Source organism: Mytilus galloprovincialis, chromosome 9 (assembly GCF_965363235.1).
Source record: "Mytilus galloprovincialis chromosome 9, xbMytGall1.hap1.1, whole genome shotgun sequence".
NCBI lineage: Eukaryota > Metazoa > Mollusca > Bivalvia > Mytilida > Mytilidae > Mytilus > Mytilus galloprovincialis.
Window position 1 is genome coordinate 93,821,842 of NC_134846.1, and position 22,821 is coordinate 93,844,662.

At 34.0% G+C, this 22,821-nt stretch overlaps 2 protein-coding genes and 1 long non-coding RNA gene across 7 annotated transcripts in view; 2 read left to right on the forward strand and 1 right to left on the reverse strand.

Annotated features, from left to right (window-relative positions):
• Positions 1–244: 244 nt before the first annotated feature.
• Positions 245–3,259, reverse strand: LOC143046388 (uncharacterized). The gene has a single exon (XM_076219525.1). It carries the CDS (start codon positions 2,956–2,958, stop codon positions 397–399), a length of 2,562 nt encoding a protein of 853 aa, XP_076075640.1. The 5' UTR covers positions 2,959–3,259; the 3' UTR covers positions 245–396.
• A 4,494-nt stretch (positions 3,260–7,753) lies between these two features.
• On the forward strand, positions 7,754–9,726 carry LOC143047114 (uncharacterized). The gene is made up of 2 exons (XR_012969414.1): positions 7,754–8,069; positions 9,378–9,726. It is a non-coding gene; the product is annotated as an uncharacterized LOC143047114 (long non-coding RNA).
• Positions 9,727–15,382: 5,656 nt separating this feature from the next.
• LOC143046389 (annexin A4-like) overlaps positions 15,383–22,821 on the forward strand; it is a 53,111-nt gene continuing 45,672 nt past the window's right edge. For all 5 annotated transcript variants that reach the window (XR_012969154.1, XM_076219528.1, XM_076219529.1 and 2 more), the window contains exons 1-3: positions 15,383–15,470; positions 21,473–21,610; positions 21,874–21,966. Coding sequence is in view for 4 of the 5 variants with exons in the window: in XM_076219528.1 (XP_076075643.1) it covers positions 21,482–21,610; positions 21,874–21,966 (222 nt within the window). In the remaining variant the exon portion in view is untranslated. The remainder of the gene's footprint in view (positions 15,471–21,472; positions 21,611–21,873; positions 21,967–22,821) is intronic.

Below are 22,821 nucleotides of genomic sequence, written 5' to 3' on the forward strand. Positions count from 1 at the left end.
TACACTGCTAATTGTAATTGTATCTAACGGAGCAACCATTTACCTTCAAAGAGGAAAAGGGGTATGGTTTATAAGCGAACATTATTTTTACGTTTTTCGACAAATTCCCAATCAAATTTTTTTTTTTAAATAACACTGGAAGGTGTGGGGAAATCTGAATTCAAAATGTTGTTTTTATTGTCATCTGCTTAACCACAATATTTATTTTCATCAAATTGGAATTAAGATTTTTTTTTATCCCCCCCCCCCCCTTTTTTTTAAGTAAATGGTTGTTCCTAAGGAAACCAAAAATGAAGATGATAGAAAACATTAGGTTGCAACTTATCAAATTTTATATAATACAAATATAAATATTTCTCATTTAGATTGTAGAATTTCATAAAACTATATAAAAAATCATAATAAGAAACTATACATTGGTTTACCTTCCGTGTCCGACAAATTCTGACTGTCACGATCATGTTCATGATTTATATCCGCACGTGCTGCATTATCGTCTGCTACTTCATGAATAGACGACTCTTCGGAACTTGCATCTGAGGTACTGGAATGCTCTCTTTCGTTTGACGGACTTGTTATGTTTCTATTTGTACTTTGTCCTTTTAACAATATCTCCTTAAGAGGTACTACACTATAGTCTGTGGGTGACTTTAGAGGGGATTTCAGAGTTTCCTTGGCGTTTGATGAAGGTGATAGTGATAAACTTAGTGATTCTCGATCTTTATTCTTGTTCGTATAAGGATGTTGTCCATCGTCAACTTTAGAGTTCCTGATCTTATCTAAACTCGGCAAATATGGCGTCGAAGCAACCGTATAAGATGGCTTAGGGAAATTATATGAACGTTCTTTCGTTCCATGCTCGTTTTTCACAGAGAACTGTTTTGAGATTTCCATCAGAGGCTTTATAGACTTCGCCTCAGCGTTAGTATTTATTGGTTCTTTAAAAGTTTCGTCTGTGAGTTTTGCACGAGGGTAACGGAATTTCGGGGGTTGGATTTTACTAATGTCAAAGGTTTTCTTCTCCCTAAATTCCTCCCTTGTAGGTTCTGACACATTGGAGGCGGTAACGGTGTCTACAGGTTGTTTAATTTCAGTAGTGTCATGTTTTCCTTCATCAAGTATTTTCATTATTGCAAACTGAGAGTACGGTAATGTTGCACTTTTAGGCCTCTCTTTGCTTTCTAAATTGTGTTGTCTCAACGAACTTGTTCTCGGGGGTTTTGGTGGAGGTTTTCCAGGTACTGATGAGGTTCTCGAAAAACTTTTACTAGCAGATCTAAAACTGTCGGGTTTATCAGAACAATCGATAATCTTTTCAGTATCACAACTAAGCTGACGGGTAGAAACGGATTTCCCTCGGGCAAAATCACGCTCCCGAGTTTGTTGAAAGCTTTTAGATCTTTTTGGCTTTGTGACAATAGTTTCTTTTATAAAATCAGAACCACGAGAAAATTCTTTATACATAACACCCTGCGGATCTGGATCAACAGTATGGTATTTCTGCAATAACGCTTGTTTTTCTGTAAATGACAAGTCTTGATTATCATTTTCGGTATCTTCTTTGTCGTCTAGTTCGTCCTGAATAACCAGTTCAGTCGACAACCTATTATCCGATCCCATGATGCTATTCTCGGACAAACTGCTCAAGTTACATCCGTTTATTATATGATCCGAAAGTAGATCCGAAATTCCTGAATTGTTCGAGATAACCGGCGACTGTAATGCGGCCGAAAGACAGAGTAGCGCTTCCTGTTCCGCATCTACCTGCTTAACTTCGGTGAATTCGTTCGAACGTGAAACATTGCCGTGTGAAGACAAGGAAATGCATTCATGACCTTCAAAGTCTGCATCCGTTATTGAAATTGGGATAAAAGAATCTTGTATACCATCGTCCCTAATAACCTCCTCGTACGGAGGCAAGCCTTCCATGTCGTTACTAATTAGCTCAAAACTGTCACCATTGTTAGCAAGACATTCGCGATTAGCGGTAACTATATTAACACACGCTTGTTCTACCAAGCCTTCATTTACTAATTCTTCGTTTGTATCTGGTTTATTCGCATACCTATCAGGACTATGTTGTCGAACGGAGGCTCGTTGACTTCTTTCTCGACGGTCTTTGTCTGACGAATGACGTCGTTCTCGGTCTGATGAGTGACGTTTTTCCCTCTCCGACGAATGACGCCTTTCTCTATCTGACGAATATTGCCTGTCATCCTCTGTCGGACGATTGTTACTTCTTTGGGAAGAATTGAGACCCTTGTTTCGCTTTTTATCATCTCGTTTCCTTTCTCTGGAATGATGCTCAGCAGAATCCAAATGTTCACCGGAAGTTGATGGCTGTTCACCAGAGACATATATACCACCACTTGACTTCTGCTTACGTCTTTTTTTAGATTTTGACATTAAAGGAGCAGAGCTTGATTGGCTTCCTCTGTCAGTACCCCTACGAAATTCGTCCCTGATTTGTCCCTCTTCTTGGGATACAGGAGGGTGTTTAGGTTTCGGGCGACAACAGACATGTTTGATACAAATTATTGAACAGATTAGTGATAAGATAGTTTGTAATGTCCCTGTTCCCAGTAACATGCCGTGAATTAGTCGAGTATTCGGGTGGCGGTAGACTGTTTCAAGATAAAATTTACTACCATATATAAGTCCACCAACGGACAAGGCTATCACACCAAACGAAGCCAGACATGAGAACATAGAGAACATCATAAATGTCTTTACAACACATACTCCTCGCGTTTGTGCGGAAGCTATTCCAAAGAATCCAGAGATTGCAATCACAGAACCGCTCCATATCCCGGTTGCAACGTAATGTCCCCATATCTGGTTAACAAGTCCAATTACAGAGAGGGATATACTAGCTACTCCGACAATTATAGAAATAATGGAAACAGCGAGCACTTTATACGTAGGAAAATTAAACAGCAACCTTATACGTAATGACATCTTATAGTAACGATCCAGGTATTCCAATTGTTATTAATCATAGTAGATATTGAACTGCTATTTACCTGTTTCAGCTGTTGACAATCTTTAAATCATTGATTTATTTACCGATATACGTATAACCGATTTTTAATCAAAACACTAATTTGTTTTCTACAAGCTTTATAGTCGTTATACATCTGATCGTAAATTTCACTTATATCGTCTGTTGTGTACATTCATTTTACTATTTTGAATCAACAGAATTACACTAAAGTAGTATATGCACATGTACAGGTGTTGTAAACATATTTACCTGTGCAGGTAAAATATTCTAAATACGGACCGAAAGAATGCTCTGGATTGGTCAATGCAGAAATTTTGAGCCATTGAAATATATTGTATTATAAAAACCTTCTAGAAAACGTCCTATTACCAATCTGTAATTTCACACAACAACATACAGCGTCAAATTCGAAATCTTATTATTTTTGTTATCTCAACTGACCAGAAGACCACGTCGGTTATTGCCATCGCTCGTCTGCATGTCTCCCGTACAGATTTTCAAAGATCTTCTCTGAAACTGCTGAACCAAGTTAAAAAAAAAGTAGGGGTGAATGATCCACAAGGTACATAATACCGGTATAGAGTTTGACGTTTCAAAGGAGCATTGTCTACGAGATTCAAAACAATGCGATTTTGTTTTTGCTCAATCTTTATTGAAACAGATATAGTGATATGATAATTCGCCAGGTTATTTCAATTTTATATAATAAAGAAAAGCTTAGGGATATTGCTGCACTTGCAATGATATAATTCGGCCGCACTGGATTCTTATTCATGGTGCCTTCTATTTATTCTCTTAGCTAGAGGTGGGTAACGTATAAACTGGGCGTGTTCCGCTTTTAAAAGTAATTGAATGTCATCGCTGAAAGTGAACCAAAGGAAACTATTTGTTTGAATGATTCGATCCACAAAACTCATTATTATACAGGTAAAAGCGATGATTAACATAATTGTTTAACCTATTATATGAAATCAAACAGACCTAGCAAAATTCAATTGCACGTGTTCGCTTTCTATTTATATCCATATTTAAATCAGGTAATATGATCGTCAGAATTCTTCAGAGATCATCTCGATGGCTGATTAGGTTTTGTGTGTTTGTCAATTATATTGAAAAACAAAAAATGATTTTTTAATAAACTGTGCCTAGTTATATCAGATCTTCGAGAATAACTTAACTGGTTGCAATGAAGGTAGAAAATAATATCAAAATTGACCATATTAACCCGGGGGTCGATCCTAGCTCATTATAGCCTCTAGATAGTGTATTTTTCAAAGAAAAACAAACAAGAATATTAAGACTTGGATTATTTCTTAAACTAAATTGTCGTCCTGAATATGCATGAAATATTTGCCACTGGACGTTAAGCAACCAACAATCAATCAATCAATCAATCTTAAACTAAATTGTTTCGAAGAAAAAATTCATTCCATGAATAGAACTATTCGGACATTTATACTAAAATAATCGAAAAATAATAAATATTTTCAAATCGTTATTTTTATTACTGCTGTATACAGTTGCAAAATTCTTTGAATAAATGTTACATATACCCAAATATCTTCATGACCAATAGAACACTCATACTAAAAAATGGTTAACAGAAAACACATTAGCGAAACAAAAAATAATTTCCAGTAGACAAAATCAGACAACCAAAAATTTTACACGCGAAACTCTATGACAAATTTGCGACAAAAGATACGATTTTCTTTTTATATTCTTAGTTTCTCTTTTTTGACGGAGATATGCCTAAAAGTTGTTCTCTGAATATTTCCCGACTCGCGTCCTTCAAGGGGGGAATCTACGTCATCACGCAGGGTGTTGGCGATTGAAATTGGACCACCATCTTGTCGCTTCAGGGTAAGAATTTTACTTATTATGCCAGTTATATGAGGGTTATGATTATACAAAATAGTCCACCAAAGACTATATAAAGTAGGAAAATAAATGAGCCATCACTCAAAATAATTGGTTATCTCAATTTTGCAAACACTTCGATACCAGTTTTAGGAATTAGGTCAAACATGCAGGATATCAGCAAAAATTTTCATAACATCTTGAATATCAAGAACCGCCTGCTTTATCAACAAATGAACATGTCCGAATTCTTTATTGTACTCGGGAAAATACTTGTTACTCACAAATATCCGTCATTATGGTCGAAAAACGTCTTATTTTAAAAAAAATGGAAAAAAGGATGTCGGCAACACATCGAATCGAAGAAGGATGTCGGGGACACATCATATCCTATTTTTAACACATATGTTATTCAACATGTCACTAGATCTACTTTCTTATTTTTTCAGATAAAACTAATGATCATAACAAGGATTTCGATTCAATTATAAAAGTTACATGAACGTTCATATCAAATTATTAATAGTTTAGTTGATGTAACGTATTATAATGTGTAGTTGAACAACGTGTAGTTAAATAATACTAGAACACACCCGTGATATCGCGGGTCCGTGACTGAATTAAACTATATAACTATGCGCAAGCCTTATTTTAGTATTATATTTTATCCGATAAAGTTATGCCGATTATAAGATAGACAGTTTTCTTTCTCTGCTTTCAAATCTTTCTGTTTGAACCCGTCGAACTGGAACTTATCAATTATTGGTAATATTAATTATTTGGATAACAAAAGGTCCTGGAATGGAGTATTTTTTAATCAACAGCATTGTCCTATGTTAGTTATAAATAAAGTTGAATTCTTTGATTCACTGTTTTATGTCATGCCCGCTAACAAATTGCAAACGGTTCCTATATACACCTTATTTTAAGTCCAGATTTTTAGTATTCGTATTGTTATCTTAGAAAGTCTTACTGATTAAAATACTACAATAGGTAACAATTTGACAATGATTGAATTTAGTAGTGTCAACCCTGTGATTATGATCCGTGTATATAGCATAATCCTAAATACACCGTTTGGTGGTGCACCTGTTAGATGAGGAACGTACAGATAAGGTAATAGGTAACAGGTGAATATACTATTGGTATCGGTATCGGACTCCACCCGGAACTTCTTAATTATAGGCAATATTAATTACGTGGAAAACAAAAGGGCCTGGAGTGGTGTAATTTTTAATCTGCACCTTTGTAAAGTTTTTACGTGATGACGGCTGACAAATTGGACCTCGTAATTTTAGTATTATAGATTGTTCTTTTAATCTGGTGTCTGGGATGACATTGCTTAATTGTTTGGGTGGAATGCCTTTACCAGCATAGTTTCCCATGAGATCTTTTTGTACTGTAGAGACATGAAAGTTCGATTAAAAAAAAAATAACTATGGTATCATCTGCAAGTAAAAGTGTAACGAAACGCACGTCTGGCGTATAAAATTTTAACCCTGATACTTTTTGTTACCTATTATTAGTGTTTTTCTCTGTCCTTTATTTTCTCCCATTTTTTTGTATTGTAATCCTGTCAGGTAACGTTGTCATTTTAATGTTAAATTTGTCATTGCCATTTAAAGCGGAAGATATGGCATGTCACAAAACCAGGTTCAATCCACCATTTTTTTTAAATGTCCTGTACCAAGTCAGGAAAATTGCCATTGTTATATAATCCTGTGGAACCCCTGGCTTGGTTGAAACGAAATCTGATTTTCACCTTCTAAAACTATTTTTTTTTCTCGAATATTTACAAAAATTGAATCCTGAAATTGAGTGCATGAAATGGAAACAAGCAAGGAACACTAAGACTGTTTTTTTTTATCGTATCTTTATAATGGTTGATAAAATAAAAGGACAATTACATTGTGATTGTTAATATATTAATGTGTCCCCGACATCCTTCGATATTCGATGTGTTGCCGACATCCTTTATCCATTTTTAAAAAAATTGACGTTTTTCGACCATAATGACGGATATTTGTGAATAACAAGTATTTTCCCGAGTACAATAAAGAATTCGAACATGTTCATTTGTCAGCAGGCGGTTAAGACAAACTTCTTGATATTCAAGATGTTGTTATGAAAAATTTTGCCGATATCCTGCATGTTTGACCTAATTTCTAAAACTGGTATCGAAGTGTTTGCAAAATTCTTTGATTCGCTGTTTTACGTCATGCCCGCTAACAAATTGAAAACTGTACCTAAACGCCTTATTTTTAGTCCAGATTTTTATTTTTCGCATTGTTATCTTAGAAAGTCTTACTGATTAAAATACTACAGTATTAAGGTAACAATTTGACAATTTAGTAGTGTCAATCATGTGATTATGACCCGTGTATATAGCATATTAATCCTGAATACACCGTTTGGTGGTGTGCCTGTCAGATGCGGAACGTACAGATAAGGTAATATGAAACAGGTGAATATACTATTGGTATCGGTATCGGACTCGACTCGGAACTTCTTAATTATTGGCAATATTAATTACGTGGAAAACAAAAGGGCCTTGAGTGGTGTAATTTTTAATCTACACCTTTGTACTATATTAGTTATATATAAAGTTGAATTCTTTGATTCGTCGTTATTACGTGATGACGGCTGACAAATTGGACCTCGTAATTTTAGTATTATAGATGTAAGCAATTGAAACCAGTAGTAAAATCTTTAATATTGATTTGATTCTTACCTTGATTTGTGTTTTTTCATTTCATAATTCCTGACAGCCCTCGGTGTGTTATACCTTAAAGGGGCACTAGCTGTCAAATTCGTGGTTTTCGTAGATTCGTTTCGTGTGTATTTTAGTCCAGACGCCATCTAAGATCTAACTTTCTATCGATTAGTCTCGATCATCCAGCCGCTTTATTTTTCAAAGTAGAGCGTCTGGATGACAAGTGATATAAAAATGGTAATTTATGACATTCGGAATAGTATCGGCTTTTTAAGCTTGTTTTTAAAGATAATGTCCAAGACGAATAACCAAGAAGTTGGTTATTGACTTCGGAAGAAATTATATTGCGATAATACTATTGAAAAGCCCGAGTGTACCGATTGTTGTTTAAAGCTATTTATATTTTGTTTGTGACGACATACAAGTCGTGGAAAACACCAGACAGCATGGCTTCCATGACCGCGAAGGAAAATAACAGCACATCAAACCTTGGTAAGATGATATAACACCACAAACTGTTACATAAATTTTAATGCAAACTGAAACAACGAGTAGTTATATATTCTTTCATGCATGTCCGTGCTACGTAAGCAAGTTAATAATCATACAATAAATGGCAACTGGGACCACTCGAACAGTCGTGTGTACGCTATAAATACATTTTGGGGTTGTTAACTTTAAAAATACTTGATGGAAAAGTAATATGACGCCAAAATATGAACTTCATCCAAGATAAATTTGTTGTATTTATATGTAGTGTATAAAGGAGTTTGCATTTTGATATGTGTAAAAAAAAAAGGGGGGAAAGGAGAGATGCGCAATGTTGTACACATTTGAAGGAGGGAACGCAATTCAAAAACATAAGCAGACGAAAAACAAACAAAGTATATCTAGAAGATGCCACTGATTTTGTACATACACCAAACGGTCAACATGATTTATGCTCGATTTTTTTTAAAACAAATGCATTTAGCTGATACAAACATTTAAGAAGTGCGACACGTTGTTATGAAAAGTAATTTAAATATACTGTTAGTAAACAAAGTCTGGACTGGTCAACTTAAAAACGAAAAATACTTTTTTGCACTTTTAAGAGGCATTTTTTTCACACTAAAACAAGTCCTTAAAAGAATACAAATGTTGTCAGTGAATATATACCAATTGGCTATCTAAACCTTGAAACAAAACCATGGCATGAGGAATACACTGTAAAATTAATTTGTTTTTGATGTAAAACAAGACAGTAAAACAATAGATGCAGCATCAATGAAAGGAGGTGTCAATGAGGCAGCAACCGGTGAACCCAATGACATACATTACCAAAAGTAGACATCAACATGATTAAGAGGACATCTTGTTGACTTAAACAAAAATTGAGAATAAAAGTACCAAAAGGTCAACATTATACAAGCAAGAACATGCGGTATGAATACCAATGAGACAACTATCCACCCCAAGTTCAAAGGAGGTGGATGAGAGCAAGTATAGGCAACTGCATGTATGGCCTTTAACAGTGATAAAAATTCATGCATAATTTTGATAGAGAATACAGACAGGGAATGTGTCAAAGAGACATTAACCCGACAAGAGAGCAGGAAACAACCCAATGCCACCAATGGGTCGTGTCATCACCACAGCGAGATAATCTCGCATCCCGTAGCGGAATTCAGCTTGCACCAAGACATTTCTAAATGTATATTTCTATATGATTTATGTTTTTTTCCAAACATTTTGTTTTTCATATATGCTATGCTGGTGACCAAAAATTAATATGATTTTAACATTTACTTTATTTTGTAGACAAACCAATGATGATTTCGGGACACAGTTGTTATGTGTTAAATGTGAAGAATTAAAAAAAACTATATAAATATTCGAATTTTCATTGTATCATAAACAGCTTCAATTTTATAAGAAAAAAGATTCAAAGATTTTTTTTTTAATTACTGCAGCAGCAATCATTATAAATAAATCACAGTATCAAAAATGTTGGGTTAACATTATTTTGACAGCAACCACAAAGCGAAAAAAGGTACACAGACATATATTAAGTAAATGAAACAAACATCAAGAAACACATTGTTGTCAGATATGTCGGAGAATTTTAAAGATTTGTATTAACAAATTAAAAATCATATAAACAATTTAACAGTTTTCATGTTTGCGTTGTATCTCATTTACATGTCTGGCCCTTCTCAGTTAACTATATGGTATGGAGTTTTCTTAATATTGGAGGCCGAGCAGTGATTCTATTTGCGAATATCCATGTCATTTGAACTCTGCTGGGTTGTTGCCTTATTAGCAATTTCCTTATTTTATATAAAGGTTCACATGTACAGGAGAATTCGAAGTTGTTGTTTTTGTGAAGCTGCCCTTTTATACAAAAGTCATGATGGATATTATAATAGTTTGTAGTAGGAGAATACACTTTTCAGTTATTTTTTGTATAAGTTATCATGCAGTATGGGATAAATCCCATTCCACCTTTTCAATGTGATTGATTCAAACATGCATTCAAAGAGTATTGGGTTTCATGAATGACTGGTTAACTTCTGTATTTCTTCATAGACACGGAGACTGGCAAAGTGGTATTGTGTGAAGGTTGGTCCCCAAATGTTTTCTTCCCAAAAGGATTAGGCGATATAGATTATTGGTGAAACATTCAGACTATTCTGTCGTTAGCAATTTTAAGATCAGTTAATTTTGTAAATAAAAATTGAGTTGACTCATTGTGTGATCTCACTGATCTGCCAGTGATAATTTGTTAAACAGGGTTTTTAAATTTTACATTGTAATCTTAGAGTTGTTTTTCTTTCCATAAACGTAACTTGATGTGTGCTTTTCGAGTAAGGTAAGTGCGTCAGATATTTGAAAGATTATTATAAAAAGGAAAGCATAAATTATAACAAGAATTTACAGAAATAAGACTGAATGAGACAAAACTAAGAAAAATGGATAAAAATTAAAATTAAGGAATACAGACTAACGTGGCTACAATATACCGACTATTGGTTGCTTAACGTCAAGTGGCAAATATTTCATGTATGTTCAGGACGATGTGATACAATATAAAGAATAGAGAATATATATAGTGGTGTGCTATAATATGAAAATAGAGAAAAATGGTAGTTTATAGTATGAAGATAAGAGAATATTAAACGTGGTGTGTTAAAATATAAAAATAGATCTTCAAGTTGGGTTGCTTGGTTATCGTCTTGTGGTAAATAATGGTAATGTTCAGGACGAAAAAAAAATAACAATAATTATAAAGATGAGGTCCTAAATTATAGCCCGTTGGGGATACATGTTCGAGAAATTATAACTCGCCAGAAAATTAAGGTATATTGGATTATGTACAACGGTCCACCTACGGATCCCTCTCTTAGCGCACAGAGAGCGTGGTATCCTCTATACACGACCAGTGGCGGATCCAGAACTTGTTATAAGGAGGGCACTATACAGTCATGCTACAGTGTTTCCTTATATGATATAATCAACCAAATTTTTCCCACGAAAAAAAATCATGTCTTTATAATTTTTTTTTACATGTGACAAAAATTCAGAAAAAAAGATCGCCGCTAATAATAGTATTTTTTTTTATCGTTCTTTTAAGATTGCCCATCTGCAAGTTGGGCAACAGGATCAGCTACAAGAATGTCAGTTTTAATAGATATACATGTAACGTTACACTGTTTACTGATCTTTACTGTTGTTATTATTTTTTTTTAAATATAATGGGGATAACGGAAGTGCTATTTATAGATATGTTCTATATTTAATTATTTGTTACGCCCCTATAAATATCTGACCAGTCCGGTTAATCACCCCAGACGCTATATTTAAATATGCGTCTGGTTTATCGAGACTATCTATCGATTTGACCTCAGATGACCATATAAGCGCTTAGCGATGTAAACGTGAATAAAGATATGAATAGATTAAAACAACACGTGCAATTGGATTTTTTTTTTAGGTCTGTTTGAGTTTATGTTATAGATTAAAAATATATGTTTCTCATTGTTTTTTACCGTATAAGAATGATTTTATATGGATCGAATGAAATGATTTACCGTAGTTTCACTTTCATTGTTGACATTCTTTTTCTTTAAATAACCAGTACCACGTACAATGCATGCGTTGTCAATCTCTAGCAAGGGGATACATTGAAGTTCACATGAATACGGATTTAATGAAGTCGACTTATTCACTTGCAAGTGAATGAGTAATTATCAATGTTTCTTCGCTTAATTTGACATAATTGAACCATTTTGGCTGCTAAAAGCGAATTATTATTTCAATATTTCACTTTCATTATTGATTGACAAAAAATCTTACTTTAGTTTTTTATATATCTTGTAGCGAGTTCCCCTTTAAAGCATGCATTAAGTTTAACATAATAGCCCACTCTAAGTTCTTGTTATGGATTGATAAATATTTGAATTAAAATTTTTATTGAATCTGAATTATTTGAATTCGATATTTTTGCTGAATTTGAATTTGGATTTGAGTTTGATTTTTGCATTTGAATTTGAATTTGAACTTGAATACGAATTTGAACTTGAACTTGAATTTGAATTTGAATATAATTTGAATTTGAATGTGTTTGAATTTGTTTGAATTTGAATTTGATTTTATTTAAATTTGAATTTGTTTGAATTTGTTTAAATTTGAATTTGTTTGAATTTGTTTAAATTTGAATTTGAATTTGTTTGAATTTGAATTTGAATTGGTTTGCATTTGAATTTGAATTTGAATTGGTTTGCATTTGAATTTGAATTTGAATTGGTTTGCATTTGAATTTGAATTATTGCTGCACATAATTGTATGAAAACGAATGATCCTTCATCGTGTGGAAACTATTATATGTTGGCATTGAACAAGGTCGTTCTTTTCCGTTGAGACTGTCTTGACGTTTTTACACTAACTTTGTTTCATGTATTTTGATTGATGTTGTAATATTGGTTTTGAACTAGCTTTAATGCCGCTGCGAGTACTCTTAGATTGACACTTTTGTCCATTTTTTTTATGTTATAATATTTTGTGCAACGTGCCAATCTGTTTAGTTTAACCATTTTCAACTCACTCGTACAGTTTGTTCTTATTTTGTGCTTATTATGATCGATTTCCCAGGTTTTAGCAATAGCCTGTTATTTAGTGGTATTATGTGGTGTGCAATCTGTCTAATTTGTTTATCGTTGATTGTTTTCTCATAAATCGGTCCGTTGGTTTTTGTCATATCGGGACATAATGTTGATGACAACATATACGATATGGGTTTTGTTCATTGTTGAAAACGCAAAGTTACCTTTAATTGCATACATCCACGTCGACTTGATTTGTGTGGATAGTTGTATCATTTGCAATCATGACGTATCTGGCCTCATGTCTAAATCATTAACATGTACCGTAGTAAACAATGACACTGATAACTCCAATATATATATATATATAAGGGATAGACACAAACAGGAAGAAACAGAATAGGGGAAAGTCACTTCCACAATAAAGCAAATAAGGCTTATTTTCAGGCTTAAATAAGCTATCAGTAACTGTGAGTACTCTCAGATCTGAACCTTATGTCTTTCTGTTGTGGTGAAAAAGTACCCGTCCACGTACACTCTGTGGTTTTTTTTTTAGATGTATTTCTATTTGTATAATCTGATTTTTATAGTTTGTTCTTATGCTGTGCTGTTACACCACTGTCCCATGTTAGTGGGTGGGATAGTGCATTCAAACGAGTTTAACCCCGCCACATTCTGTATAGGCCTTTCCCAAGTCAGGAGCCTGTAATTCGGTGTTTGTCATTTGTTGCTGTGTGACACATTTGTTTTTCGTTCCGTGATAATTTTGTACAATAATTATATAGGCCGTTAGTTTTCTCGTTTGAATTGTTTTACATTTGTCATTTCGTGGCTTCAAGTTTATAGCTGACTGTGTGGTATGGGCTTAGCTCATTGTTGAATGCCATACGGTGACCTATACTTTATTAATTTCCGTGTCATTCAGTATCTGGTGGATAGTTGTGTCATTGGCAATCATACCACATCGAAATATCAGTAAGATGAAAGTGGCATGAAAATATCATAGGTGTAGTTAATGCACAATTTAGTTCCATTTATCGTTGAAGGAAAATGAGGCAAAATAAGTACTTGCATCAATAAGGTATATACTATTGATCACTTATTTTTAACCGGATTTTTGTGACAAAAATGTCGGTTATTGATTTGGGGATGTACGGCGGGCGGCCGGGCGGCCGGGCAGTCGGGCGGGCGGGCGGGCGGCAATCAAATGTTGTCCGTGCATCAACTCATGAACCGTTCAGCCAAAGCTTTTAAAATTTTAATATGTTGTTACTGACAACTAAATGAAGGTCAAGTTCAATAATGGCGATTTTGACTTTTACCATTCAGGAGTTATGGTTCTTGAAAGATTGAAAAATGGAGTTTTCAGTCATGTCCGTGCATTTACGCATGAACTGTTCTACCAAAGCTTCTCAAATTTTAATATGTTGTTACTGATGACAAAATGAAGGTCAAGTTCAATAATGACGATTTTGACCTTTACCGTTCAGGAGTTATGGTTCTTGAAAGATTGAAAAATGGAGTTTCCAGTTGTGTCCGTGCATTTACGCATGAACTGTTCTACCCAAAAGCTTCCCAAATTTTAATATGTTGTAAATGATGACAAAATAGAGGTCAAGTTAAATAATGACGATTTTGACTTTCACCGTTCAGGAGTTATTGGTTCTTGAAAGATTAAAAAATGGTGTTTCCAGTCGTGTCCGTGCATTTTCTCATGAACCATTCAACCAAAGCTTTTGAAATTTTTATATGTTGTTACTGATGACAAAATAGAGGTCAAGTTCAATAATGACGATTTTGACTTTTACCGTTCAGGCGTTATGGTTCTTGAAAGATTTAAAATGGCGTTTCCATTCACGTTGTTGCATTTACTCATGAATGAACCATTCAATCTAAGCTTTTCAAATTTTAATATGTTGATATATCAGTATATACTGATGACAAAATGGAGGTCAAATTTGATATTGACTATTTTCACTTTCACCATTCTTCAGTAATGGTTCTTGTGATATTGCCAGGACACAAATAAATATTAATAAATCCGGTTTGCTGTCGTTGTGACAGCCTCTTGTTTATCTGTTTACGCATGTAGTTTTTCCCGCCACACATATTTTTTTCAGATCTCCCCCCCCCTTTTTCCCCCAATTTTTTTTTTTTTAAATTAGAAAATATATTCATTTATTTTCAAAAAACAAACACCCCCTAGTTTGGTCAAATATGAACATGCAGCATTGCATAACATGTGTGATTTATATGGAGCACAAATGTATATAGTATGGTGATGGAACAGTTTCCTGCACGTCTACAAAAATGATTTAACATTAAGTTATTTTAAAGTTTATGTTTTGAATTGAGCTCTGACTGGGATCGCAGCCTTAGCTCATTTTGGATAAGACCAACTGCCGTTGCGTTGTAAATTGGTGGTGGGTACGCCAGGCTGTGTTGATATCCTTTATACCAGTATCTAGGACAATATATTTTAGGCGAAATAATACTGGTTTGTGCACCGATCATATATTCACTGTACAATATTCCTGCACATGCACACAGTTGCTTACAGTATACAGTAATCAGTTGCTTATCCGTGCTACACTACAAAAGTAGTGGTACTCCAGACAGTGGAGGAAAGAATTATAAAGAAGAAGAAGATTGCTAATTGAAAAGATCAAGATATGATTTGCGTGCGTTGCGGTCTATTTCAAAGATATGTCTTTTCGGTTTGTTTGGCCATTCCAGTTTCCTGTCGAACTTCCGGAATATGTTTTGACATTTCGAAAGTACAGAAAATAACAACGAAAGTCGAAAAGGATAAGTAAGTTTTAATTTTAAAGGGTAAACGTACGCTGTAAATCATTTCACTAAAACTGAATAAGTACATAATGCTAACTATCACTTTGGAACATGTAGGCGAGGCTTTTGTCAGATGCGATACTCTCGGGTGAGCAAAGAGAGAGTCATGGAGTTGTTGTGGACCCGGATTTAGTTTTCTTTTAGGAAGTGGCTAAATTTTGCACTAAAAAAAAACAATAGAGCTATGTCAATCGTTCAACTTTGGTTTAATCCATTTAGCATATCACTTGACACGAATAAATGTGTGTTTAACCAAAGCGAGTGCCAACAGGGGGAAACTATTGCTAAACACTTTCTTGTTTGGCCAAAATGAAAATTGAAAATTAATTTTGTTTCCCCTTACCCGACAGACCCTCTAAAATCCTCCAACTAAAATTGTTGGAGCCCGTGTGTTTGCAGCAAAGGGTAAACAGTGTATGCAAGGATACTAAAATTAGAATGGAATAATGTTTTGAATAAATGCATTGAAGCAATTATAACTACTCTGCCATTCTAGCCAGCCTCCAATAATAATATTGTATGCGTAGTGGTATGATTGGGCATCCAAGCTAACCAATGAGCTTAAATATAAGGCCTGGTGTTTTTGTCGTGTTTGGGGTAAAATCCCTGAGTTCACCTTCATCTGAGTGTTCAGCTCAACAAGTTGTATATTGGCATACTATTTATGCTATTTTGTCATATTTTGTTGTAAAATGTTGAGCTGACTATACAATCTAATGCTTAGATAACAGTTCTTGTAAGTTTTTATGTCTTTTATAAACTATAATTGGATGATGATTAAATATGGTCACACATTCAGGGTTTTGTGAAATAAGATGCCAGTGTTTCATTATTATATTTTTAGTTTCTGTATAGTTGGGTTGAATTTTGTTAACATTACTACATGTAGCAGTTGCTCCAGTTTCGCTGGGTGATGTGTTAGCTAGTTTTCCCTTTCTGTATTTTGTGTTTGATAAAAAAAAAAATCATTGATTTCAGATATTTCATATCCCAGACCTGCCAACTATCCCGATTTTCGCGGTATCATCCCGATTTTTATCCCTCAACCCGAATCCCGATATCGGGATCGTAAAACTAGTCAAAATCCCGATTTTCACCAAATATACCCGAAAAAATTATTGTTTACCGATTTTGAAGTTTTTCTGATCAATTTAAAAAAATCTATAATTTTGCCTGGGGAGAAATTATGACAAGTTATAACAACCCTACGCTAATCAACAGTCACAACAGGTGTCATAACTAGTGGTTGTATGTAATCAGATTACCTAATGGGTCGTAACAGTCCTCAAAATCAATTTGTATACACAAATTTGGTCAAACAGCTTTTCAATTTTAATCAATTTATCATACAAGCACAATTTGCAACATTTGCCGTAGTTCCACAACAAAATCATAATTAATAGAAAGATGAGAATTGTAATGAACTCATCAAGAAAACATCGTTTATCTTGAAATCCGTTTAATTTTTGAAACCAGACGTCGTGTGTCTGTTGATTTAAAATTGACGCCATTTTGTATTCACTTCTACTGTGTTACTGTATAAGCCTCCGCCGGTAAGAGCACCTCTGAATACAAAGAAAGATAACTCAAATTTTATCTATTTTCTCATTGATACTGATAAGACCATAAGTAAGACTAAATCAAAATCTGTCTTCATCCTTCTAATTTTAGGACATGTAGTTTTAGGTCTTTTGAGTCAAGGTTCATAGATAAGAAGGTCTTTGGAGGGGGATAAGGGGGGGGGGGGGGGGTCTCTACTTAGAATCCTTTATTTTTAATGCCATTTTTCTCTATTCTTCAGTTATTTTGTCAATTTTTTAATTTAATAATACAAGAATCATGCAAATAAAAGAAATCAAGGCCTACAAGCTCATCATTAGAATACTAAAAGAAAAAAGAAGAGAACTTAGACTATTTCAGGAGTAAAAAACAATGCACACAGAAAAGTCGCTAAAATTATAACCCTTAAAAATCTGGTCGCGCGCTAAATCCCCCATGGAGATTTTCAAAAGTTGGCAGGTATGATATCCTTGTTTGAGCTTCTAACTGTTTTTTTATATCACTTTTGCTGCTTGTGTTTATAAGATACCTCGATTCTTCACCGTTGATAAATCCTTTCAATGAAAACACTTTTTTAGATATGAGCTGTGTTTGTGCAGATATTGATATGTTTCAGTTGGTTTGTCAATTGATATTGGTTTTAATGTCTTGTTACTTGTATCATACTGCCTTCTTTAAAGAATCTTTCTCCTTTGTATTATTACATGAATTATGACAGTGTCTAAGAATATTGTTTCATTGTCAAGGAATATAAGTTCCTTCATAATAAAAGTTTCAAAAGGAATAAATATTATGACATAAACAAAGTTTCTAGTGGAACTTCTGTTAGGGGGAATAAATATACGTTGACATCATTACAGGAAAATTAGTACTGTAGGTGATCTTCAACTATCATTATCAATTTGTTTCTCTGTGTTAAAAATGGTAAAATGTGTTCAAGTATTAACAAACATTGTAAGGTCTGCCAACCCAACAAATTCTGATCAGCACATAGGCATGTCCAAGGTTTCATGGTAAAATTTATTGTTAAAAATAAATTCATAGTTTTCTTGAATAAGCCTAAATGTGAGCCAAAATTTGTTCCTGTGAAAAAAGTTCCAGTGGAACTAATATCACAGGAAATATGTTCTGGGAGAACTTTTTTCATAGATAATTTCAATATAATTTGTTCCATCTCTATGAAATAAGTTCCACACTTTACCTGGTGAAATAAGTACCGGGTTGGTGAAATTTGTTCCTTACCTAGTGAAATAGGTTCCAGGTTTATGAGATTTGTTCCTTACCTGGGGAAATAAGTTCTGGGTTTGTGAAATTTGTTCCTCACCTGGTAAAATAAGTTCCTAGTCTGTGAAATATGTTCCACTGGTTAAACAGGTTATCTTATATACTGAACATTTGTCATCAATGAGTTTAAAGTTATCATTCAAGTGCATTATAAAAATAAGTATAATATATTGATAATATAACAAATTAAAAATGTAAATAATCCAATAAGAATTTTGTGACCTATAGCAAATGTTTAATTATAAACGTAAAAATTGTCAAAATGACAGTCCCACTTTGAGCTGAAAAGAGTAGGATAATAAAAATCTTTCAGAAAAAAATTAAAGTCAAAGATGAACATGAACATATGAACTAATTTGATAAGGACAAAATAACTGATTAATGATTCCAAAATCGAAACAAAAGACACACTCTTTTGAAACTGTTCCATGACAAGTACATGTATGACTATAAACAGGGCCATGACAGTTAACAGGAACCAAGGAGGAATACCACATATAACATAGATACAAATTATGATAAATTACCATCGCTTTATCCTGTAGAACTTTACAGTCATGCCTTCAATTGCATATGCATTGGCGGATCCAGGGGGGGGGGGGGTGTTCCGGGGGTTGGAACCCCCCTTTTTTTTGGCCGCTCAGTGCATTTGAATGGGAACATATAGTTGGAACCCCCCTTTTTTTAAAATGGCTGGATCCGCCACTGATATGTATCCCATGCCAGCACACTCAGTACAGCATTTAGCTTGCTTTATAATTTAAGTGTAACAAGAAAATGTTTCGCTGTGCAAAATGTTGCATAGGTACTTATTTCAGTGAAAATAGGTTTGAGAAGAAATTATTCATTGATTTCTTTGAAATATGTACATATTGGTCTTAAACTAATATCACAGGAACTTATTTAAAACTTTTAATATTAACTGGAACAAAATTCACGGAGCTATGATATTTGTTCCGGAACTTATTTCATATTTGGTCAAAAAATGAGTTCCGGAACAAATTTTACAGTGCTGGAACATATTTTCTGTGATATAAGTTTCGGCGGAACATATTTCCTATGAAATTTGTTCCAGCGGAACAAATGTCACGCCGGAACATATTTTTTGTTACATAGTCATACTTGCTTGGATCAAGGTTTGTGGCTTCTAGTATTTCCTTAAATGAAATTCAAATGTACATATTTTTTGCATCGAATGTTATTAGGTAGCAGTCTTGTTGGGTTTAATATTTTCAATTGACTTAATAAAACTATAAGAAAAATATAGAACCCTATCTCAATTTGTATTTGGACTACTCTAAATTCAAGTCACAAAGACATTGATATTTAGAAGTATTTTCTAGTCTGAAATTGTAATTCTTCTTGTCATGCATAATATGTTATTCAGTATGTTGTTTTAGTATCAATAAAGTTCAATTTGTTGTTTTTCTGTGTGTTAGATATACTTCAGGGATTACCTCTAAAAAAAGACTACCTACCTACCCACTTCCAAAATGGTTGGTAGGAGAAGGGAATCAAAGATATTTTTAATTGAAGCCTTATAACAGAATAGTTTTTGTCGAGCCTGCAACTTTTGTTGCAGAAAGCTCGACATAGGGATAGTGATCCGGCGGCGGCGGCGGCGGCGGCGGCGGTGGTGTTAGCTCACTTCTTAAAAGCTATATATTTTAGAAGGTGGAAGACCTGGATGCTTCATATTTTGTATATAGATGCCTCATGTTACGAAGTTTCCGTCAGTCACATGTCAAATGTCCTTGACCTCATTTTCATGGTTCAGTGACCACTTGAAAAAAAAGTTCAGAATTTTTGTAACGTTGAATTCTCTCTTATTATAAGTAATAGGATAACTATATTTGGTATGTGCGTACCTTGCAAGGTCCTCATGCCCGTCAGACAGTTTTCACTTGACCTCGACCTCATTTCATGGATCAGTGAACAAGGTTAAGTTTTGGTGGTCAAGTCCATATCTCAGATACTATAAGCAATAGGGCTAGTATATTTGGTGTATGGAAGGACTGGAAGGTGTACATGTCCAGCTGGCAGGTGTCATCTGACCTTGACCTCATTTTCATGGTTCAGTGGTTATAGTTAAGTTTTTGTGTTTTGGTCTGTTTTTCTCATACTTTATGCAATAGGTCTACTATATTTGTTGTATGGAATGATTGTAAGGTGTACATGTCTAGCGGGCAGATGTCATCTGACCTTGACCTCATTTTCATGGTTCAGTGGTCAAAGTTAAGTTTTTAAGTTTTGATCTTTTTATCTAATATTATATGCCAAAGGTCAACTATATTTGGTGTATGGAAATATATTATGATCTATATGTCAGTCCTGCAGGTTTTATTTGACCATGACCTCAATTGCACGGTTCATTAGACAGTATTAAGTTTTTGTGTTTTGGTCTATTTTTCTTAAACTATAAGTAATAGGTCAACTATATTTGTTGTATGGAAGCATTGTTAGCTGTACATGTCTGCCTGGCATGGTTCACCTGACCTTGACCTCATTTTCATGGTTCATTGGTCTTTGTTTAACTATCTTGTTTAATGTTAAGTTTATGTGACAGTTGTAATAACGCTTTATACTTAGGACTATCAACATAATATCAATGATTAGTAAAGAAGGCGAGACATTTCAGTGTGTGCACTCTTGTTTAATTTATATAACAACTTTCTTTTCCTATTTGATATACAATTTTATTTTTTCATTATTGCCAGATATTAAATTGTTTTTTTTCTGACAAGTGACTAATATTATTGTGCAACTAGATATGATAAAATTAAACAACTTTGAATTTGAATTGTTACTTTAATTGTATACCAAGGTACAAATTGAACAATTTAAAAAAAATTAGATACATACATGTATATGGCCCTTTGTATTATAGTAAAATCAAAATATTGTAGCACGGCAAGTAAACAAGCATTTCTCGTTCAAATCTTTCCCCTTCTTCCTTTCAGTTTCAAAAAGAGAAGTCACTTTAGATGAAAGATTTTTTTTGATTTTAAAATACTTGTCCAAAATGCTGTGTCCCTTGACATTACCTATATGTGTTATTTTAAAATGCAGAGTGCAGACGTATTTAATATAATTCACAATTGTGCTTTCTTTTGAATTTAGAAATTAAAAATGAGCTATCCATACCAAGGCAATCCAGGATATGGAGCTCCCCCTGGTGGATATGGACCACCCCAACCAGGTTACCCACAACAAGGAGCACCACAGCCAGGCTTCCCCCAACAAGGAGGGTATGGACAGGTATGTAAACTGTGTAGGAGGAAATTGTCATGTGAATGTATGTCAGCTGTGTATGTACATGTATTGTTTGCTATGTTTTCAAGATATTTTATAAATAAAAATTTCCAATTTAAAAATTTCTTAATCCATTTAAATTCATTGCATAAGGCAATGAAATGCAAGCAACGGTAACAGTGAACATCTAATTTGGGAGTCTATTCATAGATAAAAACTAAAAACAAAACCTGAAGCAAAAATAAAATTTGTGTCTGTTTGTTTTTTAGGTTTCCATGCCAACAGTAGAGAGTGCATCTGCTGCAGCTTATGGTACTTCCTCTGGAGGATATCCAGGTCAGCCAGGTCAAATTGGATTTGATGTAAGTACCACTGCCTAGCTACATGTAGCTGAATATTGTTACTTAAAATAGATCAAACTAAAATGAATAATTTATTTTTGCTATACATGTGTTACAGAGCTTCTTGAGACCAAATATTATTATTTTCTTTATCTATGGTGTAAGATTTCCATGTTGAATAAGATATAAAGCAGAAGAAACATTTAGATTATGTATTCAATAAACAATGCAGTTAATCTTTTTTTTATGGCCCCGCAACAAAGTTGTCGGTGCCATATAGTTTAACCCTTTTCCGAAATTCTGAAATTCAGTCATTCTGAAATTCCGTCATTCAGCAACAAACCATTATACGGAGTTTTTTTCTAAACGCCTTCAGATATTAGGTTGATTTTTGGTATGTGAGTTACTCATGATGAGTTACAGATCAAGTTTAAATTTCGTTCCGCTCCGCTAATTTTTGCCAAAATTAAGGGTTTACAACTTTGAAAATTGTTGAAAATCACAGTTAAACAGGCTTTTCTTCTATACACCTCCAGATTTTGAGCTGATTTTTGATATGTGAGACTACCATCATGTTTGTGTCCACATGTGTTATTGAAATTGCAGATTTGTCAACTTTTTGTGACGGGGTCATTCGTGTCACTTTGACACATCTAGTTTTAAATATTTTCCTGGTATGCCTTCATTTCAGCGAATACCACAAGGTCCAGACCAAAAGCCAAGATGACAACCATTATAAAACATTGATTTGATATTTAGGTTGGCATTTCTTCATCCAATTTTCTGGCTATCAGATGATTAGTTGCCAGATGATAATTAAAGAACCTCTTGACCAAATCTACTGAAATTTTAGCACAATTTCATTTACCATCATGA